This window comes from Aedes albopictus, chromosome 2 (assembly GCF_035046485.1).
Source record: "Aedes albopictus strain Foshan chromosome 2, AalbF5, whole genome shotgun sequence".
Taxonomy (NCBI): domain Eukaryota; kingdom Metazoa; phylum Arthropoda; class Insecta; order Diptera; family Culicidae; genus Aedes; species Aedes albopictus.
The window spans coordinates 383,458,820-383,477,819 of NC_085137.1; the positions used below are offsets into that span (position 1 = coordinate 383,458,820).

The following is a 19,000-nucleotide window of genomic DNA, read 5'->3' on the forward strand; positions in this document are numbered from 1 at the left end:
TTAAGAATGATTGACAAACATATTCAAGGTGTACTAGTCGACAATATTTTCATTAGAATCGTTGCATATGCTGATGATTTGAACATTTTCATAAGAAATGATGAGGAGTTCAGCATTGCGTTGGAACTGATAAATTATTTCAGCATATATTCAAAAATCAAAATAAACTTCAGTAAATCCCACTTTTTAAGATTAAACAATTGTCCGCTTGGTCCTCAGCCAATAAGCGAAGCCAGAGACGTGAAGATTTTAGGAGTGCGTTTTGTCGAAGATTATAGGAAAATGGTAGATTTGAACTACGTTGAATTGATTAAAAATATTAACTACAGTTTATCCCTACAGTACAATAGAAGGCTGAACATTGTACAAAAAGTGTGGATTTTGAGTACCTACATACTGTCAAAATTGTGGTATGTTGCGCAACTTATTCCGCCAGAAAATAAACACATTGCACAACTGAGGAAGAAGTGTGGAGATTTTATATGGAAAGGATTTTTTTTATAAAGTGGAGCGAAAGGAATTGTATGCGCCGATCTACAAGGGCGGTCTTTTTTTGATTTGTGTGGAATCGAAAACAAAGGCACTTTTCATTAAAAACATTTTGTTATCTGGGCAAAACGGGGAAATTGATAATTTTATGATACAACAAGCTATGAACAAAAATTTAACTTTAAATACGCGAGAGTGGATAAAACTCTCGGTCACGCTTGAAGAACAGAATTTGAAATCAAGTAAACAGATTTATGATTACCTAATTTTGAAGCACAATATTAAAATAAAGCAACATGAAAAAAATCAAAATTTTCAATGGGAAACTTTTTATGAGAACTTTAACCAGAATTTTATATGCAGTGATTCAAAATCAACATTATTTTGTGTATTTAGGGACATTATTCCATGCAACTCAAAGCTATACAAGCATAGAGTGAGAGGGATTGATTCACCAACTTGCGATTCTTGTGGAAGAATCGACTCTGTTGATCATAGGATCAAGATTTGTTCGGGATCTGGAAAAGTATGGGCTTGGTTAAATAATGTGATGAAGTCAAAATTCAAAATTAATGTAGCAGATGCGATGGACTTATTGCAGTTTGGTATTAAACCGAATAATTGTAAATATAAAGCAGCGTTGTGGTTAGTTACGGAATCTATTAATTACTGTATAAAAAACTACTCAAATGGCTCCGTTGAAGATCTTAAACGGAAAATCAGTGAAGAAAAAAGATGAAATAATAAGCAACTATTTTGTTTGCAGTTTAAGTAGTATATGTACCTATTGTAAAATTGTGAAATTGTATATAGTTTTTAGAAATATTGTAATGACCTTTGTAGATATTGAAAATAAACGTCGGGTAGTGTTCCCGGAAAAAAAAAAAAAAAAAAAAGCTTTCTCGATATCGTAAACAACCTTCAAAAACAAGCTGAAGCATCACATACGGAGGAATGTAAATGAATTTATTCTTTAAGCGTGTCAACATTTTTTGTGAATGTAGGTTTTTGTCTGGCTTCTGTCAGTTTTTTTCTCCTGCATTTTAGTATATTTTAAATTTAGTTCATTCGTAAGCCACAATCGTTATCACAATGTAATTTAATTTAAGAATCATTATTGGTTTTATTCGTGAATCCCTTCAAAGGAGCAAATGCTCCACTGGGATTTCACATTAGTTTTTTAATTCTTAGTTTTTTAGTTTTTTAGTATCCGCGTTTTTTTTTTGTTTGAACTTTGTTAGGTGTGTCCACAACCAGGAAGCTCCACACGAGCTTTTAGGTGTGGGGGTCAGCGGAGGGTAAAAAAAAACCTTGTGTAAAAAAGTCACAGTGGACTTACCAGATAGGTAGGCATGTTGGTTCACATGAAGAGGCACGTTGGCCAGATGAACATCACGGATGTGATGATCCACAATGCGTTCTAAGCATTTCAGAAGAAAAGAGGTCAAACTGATAGGTCTGAAACTCTTTGCTTCTTCATACGACGCACGACCCACTTTCGGAATAAACTTTACAGTAATATCCCGCCAGGATTTGGGAATATACCCTATAGCAAAACTGCAAACAAGTAGTTTTTTTTTCAAAACATGTTTGAAATAATAAAATCCCTTCTGAAGCAAAATAGGATAAATCCTATCTGCCCCAGAAGATTTGAAAGGAGCAAAGCTATTAAGTGCCCACTCAATCGATTCTATACTTACAATACTCCGAGCCGAAGCTAAAGAATCATAACTACAAGAAAAGACATCAGGTTCATCCGAAGATGTAATATCCACACATCCAGGGAAGTGTGTGCTGAATAAGCATTCCAGAACTTCCTCATCAGAGGAAGTCAGATTGCCATTTGGCAAACGAAGTTCGTTCACCCGGAAATCCTTAGATTTCGCAAGGATTTTGTTTAACCGACTGACTTCACTCAAGCTGGAAACATTTGTACAAAGGTTTTTCCAGCCGGATCGTTCAGCAGACCGGAGAGCTTTCCTGTAGGCCTTGTGAGCCGACCCGAAAGCCTCTAAACCAGCCGAACGTCGTCTGTTCCAACTCTTTCTACATTGTTTCTTGAGTTTCGCCAGATCAGAATTCCACCAAGGGGTTCCTCTTGTGATCTTCACAGACCGTAGAGGGCATTCTTCTTCAAAAGCTTCAATGATGAAGGTCGTTGTAGTATCAACGGCATCATCTAAATCACTTGGAGTGTCAATGGATGGTGAGTATCCATGAAATTTGGCCGCAACCAAATCAGTAAAAAGATCCCAGTTTGTTGACCGGGGATTCCTGAAACGCAATGTTTGCGAAGTAACGTTTAAATGTTCAAAAAAGGTGTAGCGATGATCAGATAAAGGTTCTTCATCTGACACATGTCAATTGGTCAACTTGTGACTAATTCTACTAGAGCAAAGCGTCATGTCTAACACTTCCTCTCTAGCAGATACGTATGGCGCATTTTTCCGTGCAACAACGAGTGTATGCAAATGCGTCACGAAGTCCTAGGAGAGAAGGCTTACAGGATTTGGTGACGCATCAAGTGACACATCCAAGCTTTTGCATAAAAGCGCGTCATAAGGACCAAGGCGTTGCCTATCCTAACCGTAGCCACTACCCAAACTAGGTAAGATTAAACTCTTCGCAACAACAGTACAACAAAGAACAACAACAACAACACCAAATCTGTATCGATTGGAAAACGCCAAAGGCGAGGATACACAGAATGCACTGTGTAAATCTCATAATGCGAAACCATATAGGTGAAAATTTAAACTAATTAACAAATCTTCATAATCCCGCCCTTATTTAGCCTCAAGTGAGACTAATGAAGGGCAGCTGATTGTCTCGGAGAAACACAAGGTCGACAGCACCATTGCTCCGGTTAGCGCAGTAAGGGCTACATACTGTGGAGGGCGCCCTGGTACTCCACAGGCTCCGCTAGCGGTTAGGTTTTTATTAGACCCTCCTAGCCATTTATTCCTAGGCACGGTAAGCATAAAGCCGCATCACACCATGAATTAGGGGTCACCTGTTGGTGGATTCTTACCAGCGGAACAGGCGGTCCGTAGTGTTATTCTTAGCCAATTGAGACAATCGCTACCGACACTACACAGCTATCTTGGCTGATCGAGAAAAGAAGTTAGTATTGATGATCAACTTCATACGGACTCGAACAGCCGGGAAAATATTTCAATAACAATACGTTATTGATAATAATCTGAAAAAAAAAATTGCTTTTTTTCTGTTGCGGGTAAGAACTCCTCCAAAGTCCCATATGCATTCAATGGGATACGCAATAATATGATCTATTGTAAAATGTTTCATTCATAATTGGGACGCTATTGTTGTCGCAAGCGATTTCTTATCGAAAACAGAGAGAAACAATAGTTCTCGTTTATTTTCCAAACAACTTACGGTAAAAAACTACCGTCGTTTTGAAACCCTTTATTAGGTGGTTCATTGTTTATAAGATTAATTTACATTATTACCTCATTGATTGACATATTTATCCTAGCTAATCCAAGTGGGCTCGATGCAGTGAAATCAATAAAAATAAAATGTCTAAAAATAATCAATGGAGTTCTTGATGACTTATTTTTTTACATTTTTGTCGAAAATGTGTTGTTCGTCGTTGAATTCCACCAGTTGATCCAAAATGTTTCATAAAATGGCTAACACTCTCTATTTTCGTATTCATACCTAACTGAAACTGGGACAAAAAACAGGTTTACTTTTCAAAGTGCTTATAAAACAAAAGGCTGATAAGTTGGCACCGTAACGTGATGTCAGTAAGAAGAGGTACTGATGACAAAATAATATTTTCTCTTACAGTTCCTCACGGAATGCTGTGAACAACGAAAATTTCGAATGGTGTAGTTTTGATTGCAAAGCAAGTTATGATGTAATATTAATGATCAAATATTTGTACTAGTCTTAATGACACAATAATAACTGAACTTGTGCTACAACAAAACATGTTATTGAAATGTAATTTAAAGAAAATATACCAAGAGCACGATCATAACAAAATAAGATTGCCCTACAGAACATGTTATGGAACGGTGATGACTAAATAAGTTAATAATAACAAACCGAGATATAAAAACAGGTTTTGTGATTCCGTTGTTATTATTTTGATATTTTTCTCTGCTCGGGTAAAGGAATTCTTAAATATATATTTTTTTGAAATTTTTTTGAAAGATTCCTTGGAGTATTTCCCGTAAGATTTCTTGGAGGGGGTCGGATTGTTTCAAAGGCATCCTGGGATAAATACATGATTGATAGAATCATTGAAGGGATTGCGGGATGCAAATTATCTGAGGGATTATAAATCACAATACAGGAAGTAAAATATCTGGAGATATGCACAAGACACCTTACCCAACGTCAAACGAAAATGTTTACACTGTACAAGCTGTGTGGTTGCTCATACAGGTTCTTCCTCACAGCTCCTAACTGAAAGAGTGTTCTTTAAACAGCTACGAAGCGCTGCTGTTTTGTGTTTTGGCAGCATTACAAAGCGTACTGTATAAAAGCAGCTGTTTTATTGGCTGGGACTCTTATTTGATTTGCACATCTTCCGGCAAATCTTCCGGAGTTGGATTAAAATGCAATAAATGCAATCCAAATAATTTCTCAACACAGAAATGGATAGCTCTAAAGTATTTGTGTAGTAGCTATATATGCCGCTTAAAGTTTGTTTGACAATAATGTTTACATCCGACAAGCCGTGTTGTATACCAACAGTTTCTTTACTACAGCTTCTAGCTGTAATGATGTCGCATAACGGTTTTCAAAGCGCTGCTGGTATGGGAATTTGTCAGTATTATGATACACTGTATAGTAGCAGCTGTTTTGTTACTGGGGACCCCTATTCGATTTGTTCAAGTTTTCACATTTTTCGGGAAATCTCCTGGAGTTGGAATAGAGTGTAATAAAGGCAGCTCCAGTGACAAGTGACTGATTTATGAAAACCGAGTCTGGTAGCTGTATGGTGCTTGTTTTGAAGTCGTGTATTAGCTTATGGTTTATATTTGACTAGCTTCCCTTTTATACAGCGTTGACTGCTTCAATCCGATGGTTACACAACAGAAAGCAAATGACTGAAGCTTATAGCGCTGAAATTGTTACTTGGGGTATCCCATTGAATTCTTATGGGACCCACCACTATAGGTGCAAAGGCGCAAAAAATTAAGGAAAATAATTACTTAAAATAGGTTTTTCGACATATCCTGAACACAAAACTGAATTAATGTTATTAGTTAAGTATAATGCATCTATTAAAAATGTCATTTGCGAGCTTGGTGAAAAAAGTGCTAAATTGCCACTACCACCACTATTGCTTTTACCCTACATCATTTTGTTTTAGCACCAAAGGAAGCGAAAAACGCTAAGTATCCTTGATGTGCATGTTACTGGTCTCTCCATGTGCATAATCCATTGCCAACACACGTGGCACCCATCGTCAGTTGCACCGCTCCCAGTCGGTGATGACACAAATGGTTCAAGGCCGACTCATCATCTTCACTACGTTTGCACACTTCTCACGCCTAATGGTCGTCACGTTGAACTATATTTATACCAACTAGTCACAGAGAAACGTGTCTCTCACGGTTTGGACTAGATCACCTATACAAACTCATACGGTATGGGTGGATAGACTAACTAGCAGTTTAACCGAATTTTCCGACCCTACGCAATGGTGATCGTTTCTACGCGAGGTTCGGTCGCCCTCATAGATAATTTCCTGAGTGGTGGTGTGCATAAATTGCATTAAAGTTGCATCCCTAGATTTATGGGGCAACCGTCGTTGGTTAGTTTGTTTATAGTCTAGGTATATTGTACGTACGTGGCGAAGTGGTTGAGTCGTGAAAAGCATCGTGTCACGACACAACTACACATACGCCTCTTGTATAAGATATTTCGAAATAACTCTCGACGACATGATGAACCGAGTGGAAGACAACCGGTCAGTCGCAGACCCTTGATCGTTTCATCTCTGACTTTGGCTGATGTTTATTTTTAAAACAACACGAACTACCAACGGCATTCCAACAGCTTTATTGTCTCCGCGGCGAGGGTTTCTTGGTGAGCTAGAGTGGATTTTACTTTCGGGGTGAAGATTTCAGGTGGTTTCTGCTGTGCAGAAGGGTTGCATTTTTCTAATTTTTGTCTTCTTAAAATCTCAGAATTAGCAAAATAGGTACAAAGTTATAAACGGTGGCAATGGGATGCGCCTAGAAACAAAAGCGTTCATTCATGCTCATATCCTTCGCCGCATTTTTCAGTCTCGTGGCGCTTTTTGGTGGCAAGGGATTCCGAAAAATTGGAAGCGTTTTATTTGGCAACATTCCCGTCTACTTATTCTTAATATTTGTTAGACTATTCACTAGGTTACCGCCCGAAGATTTAGTCATCGTCTTTACACTTTTTTCCTTTTTCGCACAAATAGATAATAATCACTCGCCAAATCAGCTTTAAATCAGATTCGAAGAGCAGTTTGTATTCGAATATCGTGTGACAGGTACGAATGTACTCTATGCCCTAAGAAGTCAAGGAAATTTCAACTACGAAAAGCAACTGGACCGATGCATTCCCAAGCAACACACATGTTATAATAGAGTTACGACAGCGCAAGTTTTGGTTGTATAGAAGTTTATTTTACGTAATTCTAACATTGTGTAGAAATAACGTAAAATAAACTTCTATACAACCAAAACTTGCGCTGTCGTAACTTTTATATAACATGTGTGTTACTTGGGTTGGTTATGCATTGCGGCTGTCTCAGTGTAAAATGAACGAGTGTCAGCATTGTGCCAAGTAGGGTGCAAAATGTTCATAGTCATTGACTAAAAACCCTGAAAACAGCACGAATTTGAATGATTCTGCACTGAATATTCAAAACAAACAAATTCATTTTTGCTCTTCCTCTTCATACAGTTAGTCAATTCGTAGTCATTGAATATGAAGCCGATCGAGAAACATCTTCATAATTACCTACATTTATGGCTACGATTCCTCCCAAACACACTTCACAACAATGAAATGGAAAAAGATCTGTGTAAAGCATCGTTAAATGTAATCGAAACGTTAATATTTTATCAGCAGTTTAGCACATTATAAGATGTTTACAAATATTCATTGACTTTCATTCAGTTGACAAACGAGTATCGAGCAGTTGAATATCAATATGCAGGCAAGTGAATGAAAATTGCCGCACGGTGAACTTCATCTCGTCTGCTCGAAAAACTTGCGCCCTGGTCCCAGGTAACCAATAAGCAGTTGAAATGCGCTTTTCCATCAGATCATTAGCCGTATATGCGCCTTCAATGCTCCTTAAATGCACGTTTTGGCCCAACATACAGCTGATTAAATACTTAGGGGCCATCCATAAATGACCAACACCCCGTTCCCCCAAGTAGCCTATTTTACCTTACCTAATACATGGTTCGTAGCAATTTCAGAGAATCCCCCTCCCCCTACGTCATTTATGGACGACCACTTTTACCTCAGACTATCGAAAATGGATACAAAAATATGTTTAAAGTTCCACATTTCTTCTCCAGCTGCCTTTTCTCACTTTCTCCCATTTCATTTTCCTTTACAAAAAGAGGTAATTTATGTAGTTTCAAATGTATTGGACAGTAGTTTTTGCTTGAAGTTTTTAGGCCTTTGAAATATTACGCAACAACTGTCACAATATCAGTAGCGGTTCAGTTGTTAATTAAGGACAGTTTAGCAGCTAACTTGATATGACAGAACAGTAAGTAGGTGGAATGATTGCACACATAATTTTAGCACATCTAATATGTGAATGTGTCAAATAACACGGGAGCGGTTACATCGTGTACTAAGTATACGCACCATAAAAAAGTACGCTTGTGGTACACAGTGTGAGCACGGTGTCGTTGAGGTTCAGCAAAGACGTGACTGCTCCAGGGATAACCATCTATATTACGTTATTAGAACTTGCAGAATGTTGTCTTAAGTTGAACATGTAAACCAGAATAGTTTCTAGCGAATTTTGTATGGAAAAAAAGTCTACGAAAGTTAACCAAAAATAAATATACGTAGTTTATGAACAGCGTCCAAATGACTAAATAGTCATAAAACCATGAAGTAGCATCATAGCATCATGTATAAAAATAATCGCACTCGCTTTCTACTCGTTACCTGTAAGACTATTGTTTTTAAATGCCCATTCTGATCAGCGGTGTTCCGCGGTAAGGCAACAAAGTATTCTTGCAATTAAAACAAATGTAGTTATCTTATAACACTAAACAACCCTCCAATAGCTATTAGCTATAGTTTAAGCATTTTTATAATTTTTGTTTCCTGGACAATCAAAGCTTTAATATTTTTGGCTGATAGGGTTTTGTACCATTTGGGCAGGTGTACATATTTTGGGTACTTGCCGCTATAACTAAGTCAATTTCAAACCGATTGATTTGAATTTTTGTATAGAGTTAGGCACGTACAGTATCTAACTCTGTACAAAAATTCAAATTAATCGGTTTGAAATTGACTTAGTTATAGCGGCAAGTGCCCAAAATATGTACACCTGCTCAAATGGTACAAGACCCTATGTAAGACTGTTCTGTATATCTCAAAACGGTTTTGGTGTCTTTTAAAGCGTATTGACATTTTTTTCTAAATCGCTGAAAAATTGATGTTTCAGTCATCTTTCAGAAGTTATTGTTTGTTTTGTATTCAATCGCTATAATTAACATATTTTATTTTTTACCAAATCATTTTATCATAGTTAAGTGGAGTTGAATGCACTCTAAAATTGTTTTCCCTAAAACAACACAGAAAATAAAATTGTCCATGAAAACAAAAATAAATATACAGTGATGTTCCGATTTTATCACGGCCTCCACGCGTCAGTCTTTCATTTTTCAGTTATTTTCTGTTACATTTAAGAGCAAGTGTTTCCCCTTTCCTTCAAGATGAATGTTGATGGCGCGTTGTGCAACGATAAAAATATTGAAAAATCGTATAGGTTTTGTAGAATATTTATAAGACTTTTCAAAAAGGGCCGTCATAAAATCGGAACAATACTGTATTTCAACAATAATCATTAAATCACGCTTCTAGGAAAAATATAAAAATGTGGGGATGTTCAAAAATAAAATTAGAAAAGTCAAAAATCGAAATTCATAAAATCGCGAATTCAAAAGAATCATCTTCCAAAACATGTTTAAACCGATTTTAGATGACGATATATGATATTAAGATCATCAGAAAATTTAGATGGTGCGGCTCCGTGGTCGTGCGGCTAGTGTTACCAAGCTCTAAATCGCATCGTGCTGAGGAGCGCAGGTTCGATTCCCGCCGCAGCTGTAAGAAAAGGTTTTCGGTTGTACCACTGGCGTAGTGTCGTGGTTCCTGGAAGCTTTGAGTGAGTCCATGTCTTTTAAAAGATTAAAAAAAAAGATTTGGGTACTAGAGTATTAAGTTTTTTAAACTGTAGTGTGAACAAAGAAGCTGGTTGAGTAATTTCTGCAACAGAAGTGATGCGTTTGTTTTGATTGCAAAGTTATTGTCTCGCATATCTTTTATCATAATCTGGCTGTGGGGCTAAACAAAAGAAACTATGTCACGCCCCATAATGTCATTGAAATTCCACTAGCGTTTCGGAAACTTTTAAGAAACCGTAACTTATGACTTGCTGGTCAGATTCCTCTAGGAATTCTCTCTGAGACTCCGCCAGTAATTCTACCTGAGATTCCTCCCGGAATTCCTCTCACGGTTTCTGCAGAAATTTCTGCAGAAGCTTCTTACGGGATTCCTCCAGGAGTTTTTCTAAGACTTCATTACACCAACGACTGACTGACAACTCTATGGTCATTTTGAAAGATGTAACATGAGAATGAAAAAGACGGCTACAAGATCGATAAAGTAGAATATATGATTTGTCTTTTTCGTGCATGTTCGTGGTCTGTCAAAATGACTTGAGAAGTGTCAAACATATTCATAGCTAGCTTTGTTAGTGTAATTCCTCAGGGAGCTCATTTTGAGATGTCCGGCTAAAGGAATCCTTACCTTCAGAAGTTCTATCTGAGAATCTTTCAAATGTTTCTTCTGAGATTCTTAAAAAGATTGCAACTGGGTTTCTTTTTGTTTTTTTTCCAGGATTTTTTCCCGGAATTCCTTCAGAGACTGCTTTCAAAATTCCTCCAGGGATCACCATCAGGATTCCTCCCGGAATTCCTTCTTGGATTCCTCCAGAAGTTCCGGGATATATCCAGAAATTCGTTCCGAGATTCCTTCAGAAATTCTTTACAGATAATCCCAAAAAAATCTTTTTCAGATTTTTCCATGAGTATCTTCAATTTTTTTACAAAATTTTACTTCAGGAGTTCCTCAAGGAGTTCCTTCTAGGATTCATTAGGAAGCTTTCTCTGAAGTTCTTTGAAGAATTTATTCAGAATTCCTTCCGAACTACCCTCGAAGGTTCTACCAGGTGTTTCGTTGTGATTCCTTAAGAAGTTTCATCTGGGATTCCTCAAGGAGTTTTTTCTGGGATTTTTCCTAGAATTCCTTTAGGGTTTTTTAAGGATTTTTTTTGTAAAATTCTTCCAGTTCCTTTTTGAGTATCTTCAGAAGTTTTTCCTGGGATTCTCAGAAGCAATTCTCGTAAAAATGTGATTTAACAAGGAGCTACTGGAGGAAATCCAGAAGGAATTCCTGTAAGGAATTTCTGAAGGAGTCCTTAAAGAAACTTTTGGAGGAATCCCTTAATGAAGTCCTACAATAACACAGCGAAACAAAAATTAACTGGTCTGTCTCAAGAGCAAACTTATGTGTCTCCGACGTATTTTGAGCCGCTTAATCCGAATCCGGGCTCAGATTTGCTTAAGCAGGTCACAATTTTGCGATATACCTTTATTTATAGGGTAAAATATACGATTTTGGGTTTCTTTTACTGCAAGCCATAAAGCAGGAACATATTGTTTAAAGCAATTAAAAGGTAAATTGGTCAATTAATATGTACATTAACGACTCATGCAAAACATTTCGTTTTACAAAATCAAATTTAATAGTTTTACGCGATTTATGTTAGGTATGATATTTCCCATACAAGTCACCCTCCAAAAGTTTCATGCCAGTTTATTTACTAACATCAATTGCTCAAATTTGATTTGGTAAATCGAAATATTTTGCATGAGCCGTTAATTTAAATGTTAATTAACCATTTCACCCTTTGATTATTCAAAAATTATATTTCCATGCTTAATGGCTTGCAATAAAAAAAAGCCCAAAATCGCATATTTTACCCTATAATTTGAGATATAGCTCGATATTGTGACGTAATGGAGCAAATCTGAGCCCGGATTCGGATTCAGCGGCCCAAAATCTGTCAGAGACACATAAGTTTGCTCTTGAGACAAAAAAATAGTGCGCTGTTCCAAAAAAAAAAAATGTTCCATGAGGAATTCCATAGATAAGTCCTAGAGGAATTCCATAATAAACTGCTGGAAGATTTCCATAAGCAACATCTGAGAAAATTCTTCATTATTTCTATCTGTCCCGGCAAATTTTGCCTTGCCAAGATGACGATGTGGTGATTTAACAACTGGGCATTTTTTTTATTATTATCATACAAATCAGTACGAAGGTTCTCAGAATTTGTTGAAATTTTTTCATAGGTAGGGTTCATATACAAAAACTAAATATTTATAAAAAAAATCAGGGTCGCCTAATTTTCCGGAAAACTCCAGTGGAAAACAATCATTTTCCACAACCACCATCTTCTTTGAAAGCAATTAAAAGAAAGCAAAAACAATACAAAATGAAAATTGTTTTCCACAAAATATTCCACTGTTGATGAAAATTGGTTGGAAAAGTCAGAGAAACTATTTTAAAAGTCCGGAAAAATTCCCAAAAAGGATATCAATTTTTCAAAGGAAATTTGATAAGCTTCATTCTGTAAAATTTTCAAGATGTGGTTTTTCTCCGTTATGACCAATTTTGTGGAAATTGTCCAGATGCGCTGAATGAGCCGTTTTCTTTGAAAAATCATAGCTTAAGAACGAAGCGTCGTAGACACAATATTTTTTTTTGTAAAACCTTTCTCAGGAATAAAAAAAAAATACAAAATGAAAATTGTTTTCCACAAAGTTTTCGACTGTTGAGGAAAATCTGTTGGAAAAGTAGGAAAAACCTTTTTGGTAGTCTGGAAAAATTTCCAAAACAAATATTTTGGAAAGGAAATTTTATAAGCTATATTCTGCTAAATTTTCAAGATGTGCACACTAAGATTCAGATGTTCCAGCTCAGTATTTTTTTCACTGAGTTCTGTATTTTTTCCATCTTTTTACTGAGTTTTCAACAGCAGATTTATTTCGGTACACTCGGTAATCGTATTTACCGTTCACCAGTTACGATTATTACCGTGCATCAGTAACTTTTGACAGTTTATTATCTGAGCTCGGTAACTCATTTATAGGATATCCGCAAAAGAAACAACCGAGCGTACCGAGTTAAATCTGCTGTTGAAAACTCAGTAAAAAGATAGGAAAAATACGGAGCTGATCTAAGTGTGTGGTTTTTCTTCGTTCCTGAATTATTACCAATTTTGTGCAAATTTATAATAGAGACGGTCGAAAATCAACCAACATCTGGATAATTTCCACAAAATTGGTCATAACTCAGGAACGGAGAAAAAATACATCTTGAAAATTCTACAGAAAATAGCTTATCAAATTTCCGCTTGATTTTTTCCGGACTTCGAAAATAGTTGCTTCGTTTTTGAGTTATGTTTTTTTCAAAGTAGGTGGTGTATGTGGAAAATGTTTGTTTTCCACTGGAGTTTTCCGCAAAATTAGGCGACCCTGATTTTTTTTGATTTGGGTTTTGTTCATATATGTATATATGAACCCTTCCTGTGAAATATATTTCATTAAATTCTAAGAACCAATTTGAGGTCATTGCGGCACCGCATTTTAGATTGGTTATATTTCAATCGTGTTGATTTTCTTTCTAGCTCATAAAAATCAGTACTTTATCAACTTTCTTACTTTTTTAGTTGATTCTTATAACTTTTTTCTACTTATTAACACAGCCACTATGAATACGAATCGAACCATACAAGAGATTGTCCTGGCAAACGTCGTAGTGCCTGCCCACTGTGTTTTTTACATGTAGTTCTGCAGAGAAGTGCCCCACAAAATGAAGTTTCAGATTTTCCAGTTTTTACTGCTTTCCCGGTTGATTTTCCCAATTATTTTTTTCATACGAACACGTCGGAGCCTTGTACGAATGTATCAGTGAAAGAATTATTTGAATTTGTTGACCCGTTTCCGATATTATTGTATAAATAAACATTGCCTATTTACATCTTTAGAATGCTTCTGTTAATTTGTTCAAAATTTTCATGGAAGTTAGTGAATATGTATATATTATGCTTGCAAAGTTTCATCTCCAGGAGGCTCGGTGTCAAAGTGGGCCAGTTTTTGACCTCCGTTCCATTCAAATCCGAACTTGAGTTGTAATGCTCATGCTCAAACATCTAAAAAATTTTTTTTATATATGATGTAGGGTCTGAGCAGAGATGCCAGATTATTTTATCAAAAAATCTGTATCAATACAGATTTTTCTGTATCGTCGTATAGCAGGGTATAGCAGGGAATAGCAGACACCGAGAGTCCTAGATTTCAATAGAAACTAACAAAAATGTTCGATTTTTCAACGGTTTTTAATTTTTACTGGTATTTATTTTTCTAAAACATGTGTGAAAATGTACAAATTTTCATACATTCTTTAAAGTTTAAGCAATCTATATATATAAAAATGAGTTTGAAGTCCCTTTGAGGCAACAAAAGTCACGAACGGCTGAACTGATCAGCATGACTCTTGCACGGTTCGATTCGTATTCGTGGTGGCTGTGTTTATATGTAATAAAAAGTTACGAAAATCTGTGAAAGTAATGATTTTTCATGAATCGAGTAGAAATTCAACAGGATCGAAATGAAACCAATCTAGAGTGCTGTGCTAAAATGACCTCCACAGTTGTCAAACCACTTCAACCTGGCAAGACAAAGTTTGCCGGGACAGCTAGTAATTGATAAAGTTTTCATTGAATTTATTGAAAATAACTTCAATTTTTATGCTTTCGGGAGAAATCTGGGGGGAACCAATACCCTATGTATTACTCAAAATCTCACGCTTTTCATTTCCGTGGCCCGAGTGAAATGAGAAATTGTCGTTTCAATAACTCAGAAGTAATTAATATGTGAAACATCATATAATTCTTGAATCTGATTGCTTGCTATTGAACAAATGGGTTTGTTCTAGTTAAGAAAACAACATTCGAGCCTGGAAAATGCATGTTTCTCGAGTCCCAACAGTCTAGTGCGTGGGATCGCCACTATATATCGGTCAAGATTTCAACCCGGGACCAATTTCGCGCGGGCCAAATTACCCCTCGTGGTGCACATTAATCTTACCGGACCGTCGGCTGTCAGAGCGCCGGTTTCCCGTCGTACGTGTTCCACCTGCTTTTCCTCACCGCCATGGTCACTTGGTGCGTGTCTGCTTCGAACGCCCACTTTACGCAAACGAGAAAAAAAAGCCCGCGAAACAAACCACCCGTGTAGGTGTCGCATCTGGTTTTCCGAGAAAAATAGTTAAGAATTTCGCCCGCCGACTGTTTCCCGTTACGGACCGTCCAATGCTGTTTTCCCTATAGGTATTGGCGTGTTTGCATGGTGTCGTGGTGGAGAGTTGAATGTGTGCTGGTAATGAGAGGCTTGGACGACGACGGCTAAACGAACGATCAACCGACCGACCACCAGAGCTGAGCGGTCGGTTGATCGGTCGGATGTCGAATCGTGGCCACGTCGCCTGCCGTAGAAGTTGTGCTCTCTCAGGTCAGCCGCGGGCAACTGCCTGACCGTTATCGTGAGTTGTGCGTGTGTGTCGCTTCGAATTATTTCAGTATCCTGAATTTCATAAGGTGGTTTATTTTTGAACACTTTGTTCTAGTATACTGTAGCATTGATAGGGAACCACTAGACGGGCGGGGAACAGATGAACTGTAGATAGATGGGAAAAGTACGGAAAGCAAAAATCCGAAGGAAGAATACCGTACTGTTTTTGGGGAAATGATCCACCCGTGGGTTTAACCCAATTTTTCTAGATGCTGTTCCAAGTTGTGCAATTCACTTGAAGTACATTACTGCAGTTGGCAGGCCACTGAGTGCAAGCGACAAGGTTCATGTCCATTAGCGCGAACACGTTGGAGTCGTTGAAGGCAATCAACACTTTTGGATGTTCAGCAGTGGTTCTTCCACCTTGCCAGATGTCAATTTGCTTGTTCTTCTTTCCAATCACCATTCATTCACTTTCTGCACACTGTTTCATTCGCTCGGTAAGTCTTCTCTTCTCTTCACCGTTCGGTTTTTCACGATTATTTTTAAAAATAATTTAGCTCTCTATAATTCCGGTTGCGCAATGCCTTTTCTTCTTTGGGATATTCTCGTTTTGGGGAAAAACTGAATGCTACGGTCGTTTCCATTGTACGTTCTGTTTCACACCATTGAACACAGATATCACCATTCACTTCCTAGTTTGCAACTGTCACCAGGAATTTTTATTCCTTTTATGGCACTTTTCACGACCGTCAGCAAAACAGTCCTCCAAATCGGGTTTCCAGGACCCTTCCGCACACGACACTTACACCAATACACCGCGACGTAATCCTTATCCTCTAGTAACCGTTCCAACTGTTTGGCCGAAACTTCCTCGATCGTGGCGTCCGAGGCGGCCGGGGCAGCCTTTTTTGCACAGTCTACATTGCTCACTAATAAACTACTCACAACCAACAGACAGCACAGCAAGGCACTGGGTGCCCACACTAAGTTCCTGATCCGCGAGAAGATCATCTCTGTTCTGGGCTGTTGGGCGGGACTTTTTTCAAGTTCCGCTCCCGTCAGAGGTCCGCTCGTAACTGAGCGCGGTCCGCGATCGAAAAGGTTGAAAATTTTCGCTTAAAATACACCCGGCCCGAGGCAGGACCCTGCCGGAGCCGACGACCTGTCACGGTTTCGTGCGAATTTTCCCGAGTCCGCTCGTGACCGGTGTGGAAAGCGTGAGGGACGTGGGTGGAAAATTTTCGGAGTTTTTCTCTTTCCCGCCCGTGACTGTTTTCGGGATTGGAGTGGCGCTTCATGTGGTTTGGCAGATGCGCGCGCGTCTTCGGTTTCCGTTTATTTATAGGCAAGTGGATGTTTATGATCGAAAAGTCATGTTTCGGGAGTTGGATATATGCCAAAATGCCGGCTACGGTGGCGGTATCTCGACGGTCGGAGTAAAATTATTTCGAAGTCCGTTTGGGACATTACACGATTCTGAATTGTTAAGCACTTCAGAGTTTAATTGATGCTTTGTGTGATTAAATTAAAAATAATACACAGAAAAAAATATTCATGTAAAATTCAGCTAGAAATCATGCACATAAAGGGAATGCTAGAGTTAGTGCATATTTACATGGGATATCATGTAAAATTACGTTACAACCGTGTAAATTTAGCTAATAGTCACGTAACCGGTTGGAGTCCATGATGGTTTACGCGATGGTTGGCGGAAATTTACACGATGGAAATATATAATTCATGTAAAAGTGCAATAGCTCTAGCATTCCCTTTATGTGCATGGTTTCTCGCTGAATTTTAATTACGTATTTTTTTCTGTGTAGGTTTTCCTATTAACATAATACCAATTGAGGGACCCAGCGTCTGAGGGGGCGTAAGTGATCATTTTTTCGATTTTAAGCTGAGCATATTGAAAACTTCTTCAGATTCCAAACTTTCAGGAACTTTTTTTTATTTGTTTGCGATGATTGGCAAAATTACAATGAATCGGAGAAAATTTGACTTTAAAACTCCATACATTTTGTACGGGATGAAAAATCACTGAAAAACTATTAATGATGATGATTATGATGTGTACCCACCAGCAGCGCAAGGATTACCCATGGCTGCAGAAAAATTCCGGAAGGGAATTATCTACCTGATGCTTTGTTGTAGCAGGGTGAGTTGAATTCCATGAATTCCTTCGGTAGTCAACATAAAGTTTCTATCTCATGACAATAGTCTGGCTACTCCACGAACTTAATTCCGGTCATCAGTTCATTCAACTCCCTTGGGCTACCCCACAGTGTGTGTGTAAACCCCGCAATATAAAATGGACGTTGTATAATGTAAATAAAATAAAAGACACTTAGCTGAATAAACTTCAATCAGCGAAAATTTCACCACAGAAACACAAAATCCTCAGTACCAGGAATACTCCTCGAATCTTGCACACTGCAGCTGAATCCCCAACACTTGAATGACCAGAAATAGTCAACAGCAACGCTACATCCAATCAATCTTGAAAGAGTTCACTTTTTCTTGATCGTTGAAACTGGGGTACAAATGAAATTGAGGTTTTCTTCCGGAATTGGCCAACATGTCAAACGTAAACCCTGGCTGCGTGAAATTCCATTGCTTTGACTAACATTGTAGAAAAGACACAAAATTGACGGACGGAGAATATTTTGCGTTCACCTCCTGGCACAACGCACTTTGTCGTCATAAAAAATCGCTGAAAAATTTTTAACTTCATTTACTCGAAAATGTATTTTTGTCACTTACCCCTTTATTTCTAACATCTTCAATTATCAGTTCTACAGGGGATGGACAAAATGTTCGGGAAAGGCAAAATTTTCATTTTTTATGAAATGGTCGACTAGCTGCACTCTTAGAAAAAATCATGTAAATTTAAGTTCACTTGGATGCACATTAGCCTGGTTCAAAAAATCGGTTTTGCTCCACACCGCTTATTCGATTCGTAACCAGATTCTATGCCGTCTCCCAAAATTTGAGCTCATTTGGTTGAAAATTGAGACTGCACAAGCCCTTCAAAGTTTGTATGGGAATTACTATGGGAAAACGATGTTTTTCAATCCATCGACCATAGCATTTCCACAAGTGCCCTAGAGGATTAGTTGACCCTTGGTACTCCTAGGCTACACTATCAGCTACAACTTTGCCGAAGACCGCATTCAAATCGGACGCCTCATTAATTAATTATCGATTTGTATCCAACTGGACAAACTTTAACAATGATCCTCCAGCTTCCCAGCAGGCAACATTGCTGCATGTGGCGCCAAAGATAGTACACTGAAATCATGGCTACTATGTTTCACTGCTAAATGCAGTGATGCCCATTGATTAGTTCAACCATCATGAGTAAAGATTTCGATTCTGGATAAAAATCGGTAACTAATTAATGAAGCATGCGATTTGGATGCAGTCTTCGGCAAAGTTGTAGATTATAGAGTAACCTAGCAGTACCAAGGGTCAACTAACGCTGTAGGGCACTTGGGGAAATACTACGATAGATTGAATGTAAAACATCGTTTTCCCATAGTAATTCCCATACAAACTTTGAAGGGCTTGTGCAGTCTCAATTTTCAACCAAATGAGCTCAAATTTTGGGAGAAGGCATAGAATCTGATTACAAATCGAATAAGCGGTGT

At 37.8% G+C, this 19,000-nt stretch overlaps 1 protein-coding gene across 7 annotated transcripts in view; it reads right to left on the reverse strand.

Moving 5' to 3' along the window:
* Positions 1-16,451, reverse strand: part of LOC109403225 (uncharacterized) — a 96,494-nt gene extending 80,043 nt beyond the window's left edge. For 6 of the 7 annotated variants that reach the window (XM_029878905.2, XM_019675998.3, XM_019675995.3 and 3 more), the window contains exon 1: positions 16,157-16,451. In XM_029878905.2, coding sequence (XP_029734765.2) covers positions 16,157-16,361 — 205 coding nt within the window. In that variant the 5' untranslated portion in view covers positions 16,362-16,451. The remainder of the gene's footprint in view (positions 1-16,156) is intronic. The other variant, XM_019675999.3, reaches the window with a different exon arrangement.
* Between the last annotated feature and the right edge of the window lie 2,549 nt (positions 16,452-19,000).